This window comes from Nomascus leucogenys, chromosome 17, assembly GCF_006542625.1.
Source record: "Nomascus leucogenys isolate Asia chromosome 17, Asia_NLE_v1, whole genome shotgun sequence".
NCBI lineage: Eukaryota > Metazoa > Chordata > Mammalia > Primates > Hylobatidae > Nomascus > Nomascus leucogenys.
This window is the reverse complement of record NC_044397.1, coordinates 85,187,065-85,195,593: the sequence shown is the minus strand read 5'-3', so window position 1 is coordinate 85,195,593 and position 8,529 is coordinate 85,187,065. Positions and strand designations below refer to the sequence as shown.

General features: G+C 52.8%; 1 protein-coding gene across 5 annotated transcripts; it reads left to right on the top strand.

The window, feature by feature from the left end:
• Positions 1-1,504: 1,504 nt before the first annotated feature.
• On the top strand, positions 1,505-7,924 carry PAFAH1B3 (platelet activating factor acetylhydrolase 1b catalytic subunit 3). Of its 5 annotated transcripts, none has more exons than XM_003280965.3 (6): positions 1,505-1,606; positions 1,980-2,073; positions 2,276-2,365; positions 4,026-4,142; positions 4,221-4,343; positions 7,592-7,924. In XM_003280965.3, exons 2-6 carry the CDS (start codon positions 1,996-1,998, stop codon positions 7,877-7,879), a joined length of 696 nt encoding a protein of 231 aa, XP_003281013.1. In that variant the 5' UTR covers positions 1,505-1,606; positions 1,980-1,995; the 3' UTR covers positions 7,880-7,924. The 5 variants fall into 5 exon arrangements, with proteins under 5 accessions (XP_003281013.1, XP_012352172.1, XP_012352169.1 ...); XM_012496718.1 differs by having other exon boundaries at positions 4,221-4,304; positions 7,592-7,922; XM_012496715.2 differs by having other exon boundaries at positions 1,533-1,868.
• Positions 7,925-8,529: the final 605 nt, after the last annotated feature.

The window sequence follows — 8,529 nt, the reverse complement described above, 5'->3', positions numbered from 1 at the left end:
TCAGACTTTAAAATCAAGCTATTCCACGATATTCTCCATGCCTAATAAGAAAGTGATTACCTGTGTCTTTTCTTTTTGCTTGCCCATTCTTCATTATCTTTCAGACCCAGCTGAGTTACTACTCCTAGGAAACCCATAGTCCTCAGAGTCCTTCTCCTCTTCCTCCCCAGAGGTCCCTGTCTCTCCCTCAAACACAACTTTGACACCCCTACACCTCTGTGTCTGGATCTGTCTCCCTAAACACATTGGGACAAGGTCAGGAGCTGACCCACTCATTTACTACTCATTCAGCAAGTTCTTGTGGAATAACCACTGTGTGCCCGGCCCCGTTCCAGGAAAGTGGATTGAAAAAGAACATAAACGGCCAGGCGCGGTGGCTCAAGCCTGTAATCCCAGCACTTTGGGAGGCCGAGGCGGGCGGATCACAAGGTCAGGAGATCGAGACCATCCTGGCTAACACGGTGAAACCCCGTCTCTACTAAAAATACAAAAAATTAGCCGGGCGTGTTGGCGGGCGCCTGTAGTCCCAGCTACTCGGGAAGCTGAGGCAGTAGAATGGCGTGAACCCAGGAGGTGGAGGTTGCGGTGAGCCGAGATCGCACCACTGCACTCCAGCCTGGGGGGCAGAGAAAGACTCCATCTCAAAAAATAAAGAAATAAATAAATAAACACAATGAATAACACTCATCTCTGTTTCGGTATCAATCCACCTCAAAGGAATGAATACATGGGAAGGTCCCACCTGGAGTGGGGCTACAAGAACATGACCAGGACGTTTAGCGGGGAGTAAGCCCCCTACCTGGTCCCAGAAAAGAGGGAGATGAGAAAACACTGAGGTCTGAGAATAATTTGGGGCAGCGTTGGGGGAGAGGCGCGACCCTAGGTGGCCTTGGCTGTGGATGTAGGTTTCAGAGCTCAGACACACCCAGTTGGCCTGTGGGTTTAGAGAGGGTGTAGAGGCTGCAGATCTGCAAGATGATCTCCCGGAGGGACGCCAGACTGGACCTGAGCCCTGGAGGCGTCTCTAATTTCCTTTCTCTTTCTGCACCTTCTTCTACCCTCCACGCAGGTCCTATGGTGTCTTGAATGCAAAGATACGTAGTTTATATGTTATGCCACGCGCGCGCACACACACACACGGTGTTTTGAGTAGGGGTGCTGTGATGTCTTGAATACAAAGATATGTACTTTAGATTTCCACACACACACAAACACACACACACACACACACACACGCATGGTGTTTTGAGTAGGGGAAGCCCACGAGCAGATAGGCCCACTAAAGCCCTGGCGCGGCCTTAGAGTGGCTCTTTAGAACGGAGCCTCGAATTTTTACATTTTGTCATCTTCCTTTTCTGTCCTCCACATCAGTAGAAAATAGGAGCGTCCGCCCCAGCCAGGTGCATTCGAGCCACCCCTTCAAGGGAATACAAGAATGGACTCGTCCACTCGCTCCCCTCCCCCCACCACGTGAATGGGCCACCCACCCCCCGCCCCCGCAACAGTAGGTGGTCCCTTCCGCACATTTCACTCTGTACAGCAAATGGTTTCTTCCCATTTGCTAGACAGAGGGCTAGATTTTCCCCGCCCACTCTCGACTCTTCAGGTAGTTCGCCCCTCCCCGTGACCGGTGGGTGGTTTCTCCCTCCTCCCTGCCTCGGGAGCTGGATGGTCTCGCCTCTCCTTCCCCCAACCCCGTGCTGGGTGCGCGGCCTGGGAGTCAGCGGCCCGAGCGGGAAGCGCCGGGCGAGCCCACTGTGCGGCCGTCGTGGGGGAAGCGAAGGTTCCTGATTCCACCTCCCTCCTAAGTGAAGGTTTCCGTCCCTGGAGAGGAGGCGACGCCCTGTATCGGCCTTCGTCCTCCGCGGGTGTGCTAGCGTTGGGACGGTCCTTTGTTGCCGCGAGGGTTAGGAGTGGGCGTGGCGGAGCCAGCTCCGTCCGGAACACTCCCGGGCCGACCCGACACGCTCATCCTGCAGGAGCTGCGGCGCCAAGATGAGTGGAGAGGAGAACCCAGCCAGCAAGCCCACGCCGGTGCAGGACGTACAGGGCGACGGGCGCTGGATGTCCCTGGTGAGCGTTCCCACCTGGGATATTGAGGAGTCCAGGGTGCGGGGGGCAGGGGGTGGCTCAGGAGAACGGCTGGTTTGTGGCACTCTCACTACCTGATTGGGAAACTGAGGGCATGCCGTTGAGGAGGCGCTGCCTAAGGGAGCAGGGCGGGGCGGGCCCTGGAGCGTGCGTGCCATTGACTCCCTTTCGCGCGCTCTCGCAGCACCATCGGTTCGTAGCTGACAGCAAAGATAAGGAACCCGAAGTCGTCTTCATCGGGGACTCCTTGGTCCAGCTCATGCACCAGTGCGAGGTGAGGGCAATCCCTCTCCCCCTGCCCCATCCAGCCCTGTGCCCATGCTGACACATCTGGACCAGAACCCAGGCCAGGTGGGGTATTATGGGAGTACCCAGATTGGCCTGAGGCAGCCCGAGGCTCTGAGAATCTTGGTGTAAGGTGCAACATTCTATTGAGAAAGAAATGTATGCCTTGGTTTTATCAGATGGGATTTGTGTATAATGTACTAAGACCTAAAATGAGGCTTTCCTGCCATAGGCTTGCCTAAAGTGAGGCTCTTTCTTGTTTGCTTTAAGTAGTGCGCAGCCCTGTTGGGTTTACACAAAGCTGTAGTCACTTTACAGGAAGTGAAGGTCAACTCTAATGGCACTCCACAAAGAGGACTCAATCATAATAATATCTTTCCACAAAGCATGTCCAACTAATGGCTTTCATCAAAATAAGTTTCAGCTGTAATGCCATTGGTTCAATACATGGCTCAAGCAGACTGGATTTTCATAAAGTCAGTCTTGCTTCTATGGGACTTGGTTTGTTTTGTTGGTTGGTTGGTTGGTTGGTTTTTGAGACAGGGTCTTGCTCTGTCACCCAGGCTGGCGTGCAGTGGTATGATCCCTGTTCACTGCAACCTCTGCCTCCTGGGCTCAAGCGATCCTCCCACCTCAGCCTCCCAAGTAGCTGGGACTACAGGTGCACATCACCATGCACCTGGCTAATTTCTGTAATTTTTGTAGAGATGGGGTTTTGCCCTGTTGCGCAGGTTGGTCTTGAACTCCTGGGCTCAAGCAGTCCGCCCACCTCAGCATGAGCCACAGAGCCTGGGGCTTGGTTTAAGTGAGAGACTCTAGGCAGGGTGTAGTGGCTTACGCCTGTAATCCCAGCACTTTGGGAGGCCAAGGCAGGCGGATGACCTGAGGTCAGGAGTTCGAGACCAGCCTGGCCAACATGGTGAAACCCTGTCTCTACTAAAAATACAAAAATTAGCTGGGCATGGTGGCACATGCCTATAGTCCCAGCTACTTGGGAGGCTGAGGCAGGAGAATCGCCAGAACCTGGGAAGCAGAGATTGCAATGAGCCGAGATCGCACTACCACACTCCAGCCTGGGCAACAAGAGCGAAACTCTGTCTCAAAAAATAAATAGGCCGGGCACCATGGGCTCACGCCTGTAATCCCAACACTTTGGGAGGCTGAGGCGGGTGGATCACCTGAGGTCAGGAGTTCGAGACAAGCCTGGCCCACATGGTAAAACCCCATCTCTACTAAAAATACAAAAAATTAGCTGGACGTGGTGGCATATGCCTGTAGTCCCAGCTACTCGGGAGGCTGAGACATGAGAATCACTTGAACTAGGGAGGTGGAGGTTGCAGTGAGCCGAGATAGTGCCGCTGCATTCCAGCCTGGATGACAGAGTGAGACTCTGTCTCAAAAATAAAATAACTCTGTCTCAAAAATATAAAATAAAATAAAATAAAATAAAGTAAAATAAAATAAGTGAGAGACTCTAATAGATTTCTATAAAATGAGGTTCAGCCATGCTGGAGTTTGCTGCAGGTGAAATTTTAAGACTGCTTCCATGAAGTAAGGTTCTTCCATAATGGCATTTGGTTAACACTTGGACAGAGGGGGATGGTCCATGTGGACAGTGCCCTTGTGCCCATACCACTTCTTGCCCACAGATCTGGCGGGAGCTCTTCTCTCCTCTGCATGCACTTAACTTTGGCATCGGTGGTGACGGCACACAGCATGTACTGTGGCGGCTGGAGAATGGGGAGCTGGAACACATCCGGCCCAAGGTGAGCGGAGCTTGGGTGGGGCTCTAAAACATCTTTTGGCTGCCCCCTCACCGCTGCTTCATGTCTCTTTTTCCACAGATTGTGGTGGTCTGGGTGGGCACCAACAACCACGGACACACAGCAGAGCAGGTGACTGGTGGCATCAAGGCCATTGTGCAACTGGTGAATGAGCGACAGCCCCAGGCCCGGGTTGTGGTGCTGGTGAGAGGCTGGGAGGGTGGGAAAGGAAGAATGGCAGTGGTCTGGGACCCCCTCAGATATAGCCACAGTTGGCACGGTTCTAGGCAGCTTGACATAGAGCAGTGGCTTTCAGGCAGAATCTCACGTTGGAGCTTGCTACACCCTTCAGAGTGGCTGTGGTTGAGAATGTGCTCAGAGACCAATTAGCCTTTTTTGCCCAGGGATGGCTTGAGACTTTGGGGGTATTGAAAAACTAAAAAACGGGCCAGGCACAGTGGCTCATGCCTGTACTCCCAGCACTTTGGGAGGCTGAGGCAGGTGGATCACCAGGTCAGGAGATCGAGACCATCCTGGCTAACACAGTGAAACCCCATCTCTACTAAAAATACAAAAAATTAGCCAGGCATGGTGGCGGGCGCCTGTAGTCCCAGCTACTTGGGAGGCTGAGGCAGAAGAATGGCATGAACCTGGGAGGCAGAGCTTGCAGTGAGCGGAGATCGCGCCACTGTACTCTAGCCTGGGCGACACAGCGAAACTCTGTCTCAGAAAAAAAAAAGAAAAACTCAAAAATGATTGGGCATGGTGGCTCATGCCTGTAATCCCAGCACTTTGAGAAGCCGAGCTGGGAGGATTGCTTGAGCCCAGGAGTTCAAGACCAGCCTGGGATATAGCAAGACATCGTCTCTACTAAAAACTGTTAAAAATTACCTGGGCATGTCTGGGCGCGGTGGCTCACACCTGTAATCCCAGCACTTTGGGAGACTGAGGCGGGTGGATCACGAGGTCAGGAGATCAAGACCATCCTGGCTAACACGGTGAAACCCCATTTCTACTAAAAATACAAAAAGAATTAGCCGGGCGTGATGGCAGGCGCCTGTAGTCCCAGCTAACTCGGGAGGCTGAGGCAGGAGAATGGCGTGAACCCAGGAGGCGGAGCTTGCAGTGAGCTGATATTGTGCTATTGCACTCCAGCCTGGGCGACAGAGGGAAACTCCGTCTCAAAAAAAAAAAAAAAAAATTAGTTGGGCATGGGCTGGGCGCAGTGGCTCATGCCTATAATCCCAGCACTTTGGGAGGCCAAGGCGAGCAGATGACCTGAGGTTGGGAGTTTAAGCCTGACCACACGTGGAGAAACCCCATCTCTACTAAAAATACAAAATTAGCTGGGCGTGGTGGCACATGCCTGTAATCCCAGCTCCTTGGGAGGCTAAGGCAGGAGAATCGCTTGAACCCAGGAGGCGGAGGTTGGGGTGAGCCAAGATGGCACCATTGCACTCCATCCGGGGCAACAAGAGCGAAACTCTGTCTCAAAAAAAAAAAAAAAAGCCGGGTGCGGTGGCTCACGCCTGTAAACCTGTAATCCCAGCACTTTGGGAGGCTGAAGAGGTAGGATCACGAGGTCAGGAGATCGAGACCATCCTGGCTAACATGGTGAAACCCCATCTCTACTAAAAATACAAAAAATTAGCCGGGTGTGGTGGCAGGTGTCTGTAGTCCCAGCTACTCGGGAGGCTGAGGCAGGAGAATGGCAAGAACCCGGGAGGCGGAGCTTGCAGTGAACTGAGATTGCGCTATTGCACTCCAGCCGGGCAACAGAGTGAGACTCCATCTCAAAAAAAAAAAAAAAAAAATTAGCTGGGTATGATGGTGCGCAAAACCTGTAACCCCAGCTACTTGGGAGGTTAAAGGGGAAGGATCACTTGAGCCCAGGAATTCAAGGTAACAGTGAGCTGTGATCATGCTACCGCACTCCAGCCTGGGTGACAGAGACCCTGTCTCACCAGAAAACAAAAGAAAAACTCTCAAAAAACCTTGAATAGGCCAAAAGTTATCAGGCATTCCTGGGGTAAATCCAGGCTCCATCACTTGTAGGTAGCTAGGACATTTCCTCTTCTGAAAGGGGATTGATCCCTTGGCATGAGCCATGATGTTGGTATCTTTTATTTATTTATTTATTTTTTTGAGACAGTCTTGCTCTGTTGCCCAGGCCAGAGTGCAGTGATGCAGTCTGGGCTCACTGCAGCCTCCTCCTCCTGGGTTCAAGTGATTCTCCTGCCTCAGCCTCCACAGCAGCTGGGACTGCAGGCACGTGCCACCATGCCTGGCTAATTTTTGTATTTTTAGTAGAGATGGGGTTTCACCATGTTGGCCGGGCTAGTCTCAAACTCCTGACCTCAAGTGATCCACCCACCTCAGCCTCCCAAAGTGCTGGGATTACAGGCGTGAGCAACCGCTTTTGGCCTATTTATTTTTTGAGACAGGATCTGGCTCTGTTGCCCAGGCTGGAGTGCGGTGGCATGATCTCAGCTCACTGCAACCTCTGCTTCCAGGGCTCAAGTGGTTCTCCCAAGTCAGCCTCCCGAATAGCTGGGACTACAGGCACACGCCATCATGTCCGGCTAATTTTTGTGTATGTTTGTTAGAGATGGGGTTTCACCATGTTGCCCAGGTTGGTCTCGAACTCCTGGGCTCAAGCAACCCATCCAGCTCTGCCTCCCATCGTGCTGGGATTACAGGCGTGAGCCACTGGACCTGGCCAATGTCAACATTTTTCTAAGTGATACTTGGAAAGAGGCTAGGCTGGGCGCGGTGGCTCACGCCTGTAATCCCAGCACTTTGGGAGGCTGAGGCGGGCAGATCACAAAGTCAGGAGATCGAGACCATCCTGGCTAATACGGTGAAACCCCGTCTCTAATAAAAATACAAAAAATTAGCCGGGCGTGTTGGCGGGCGCCTGTAGTCCCAGCTACTCGGGAGGCTGAGGCAGGAGAATGGCGTGAACCCTGGGAGGCGGAGCTTGCAGTGAGCCAAGATCGCGCCACTGCACTCCAGCCTGGGGGACAGAGCAAGACTCCGTCTCAAAAAAAAAAAAAAAAAAAAAAATACAAAAAATTAGCCGGGCATGGTGGCAGGTGCCTGTAGTCCCAGCTACTTGGGAGGCTGAGGCAGGAGAATGGTGTGAACCCAGGAGGCGGAGCTTGCAGTGAGTCGAGATTGCGCCACTGCACTCCATTCTGGGCGACAGAGCAAGACTCTGTCTCAAAAAAAAAAAAAAAAGAAAAAAGGAAAGAGGCTAAAACCCAGAAGTCTCTTGCTAAATGAGGGCTAGGATGTGATATTTAGGAACTACCCTCCCACCCTCCCCACTTGCCCATCCCTAGTGTTTTCTGCAGCTGGAAACTTCATGGTGGTGGGTGGAGGACAGGTTGGCACAGAGAACAAGATACTCAAATGCTTGTTTCCTTACTACGCCTCGTGTTCCTACTCAGGGCCTGCTTCCGCGAGGCCAGCATCCCAACCCACTTCGGGAGAAGAACCGACGGGTGAACGAGTTGGTACGGGCGGCACTGGCTGGCCACCCTCGGGCCCACTTCCTAGATGCCGACCCTGGCTTTGTGCACTCAGATGGCACCATCAGCCACCATGACATGTATGATTACCTGCATCTGAGCCGCCTGGGCTACACACCTGTTTGCCGGGCTCTGCACTCCCTGCTTCTGCGTCTGCTGGCCCAAGACCAGGGCCAAGGTGCTCCCCTCCTGGAGCCCGCACCCTAAGCATTCTGCTGCCTTCCCACAACATTAAACTCTCCTTCCTCAGTGTGCTGTTTCCTGCTTTGTGGTCGAACCTGTCTGGGTATCTGGATACCACCACTAGTCCTTATCCTGATCTGTGACCCTGCAGTTCTGCAAGGTGTTTTTTGTGGGAGACAGGGTCTCTTTCCGTCACCCAGGCTAGATAGAGTACAGTGGTGAGACCACAGCCCACTGCAACTTCAACCTCCCAGGCTCAAGTGATCCACCCACCCTCAGCCTCCTGAATAGCTGGGACTACAAGCATGTGCCACTACGTCCAGCTTATTGTATTTTTTGTAGAGAAGTGGTTTTGCCATGTTGCCCAGGCTGGTCTGACTCCTGAGCTCAAGCAATCCACCTGCCTCGGCCTCCCAGGGTGCTGGCATTACAGACATGAGCCACCATGCCTGGCCATGGTTCTATTTCTGCCCAGGGCAGGCATCACTGATCCATTAAGGCACTGTGATTCTTGTGGTTAGGTTAATTTCCACTATCACAATAGTGTGCTTCAGGCAGGCGTTACCAGTCAGTAAACACTAGGTAAGACCAGCTTGCCAGCACTATCCTACAGGACCAAGGTCAAGCAAGAATAATGGGAACATAGTGACCCAGTGCATATGCTGTTGCCCTGG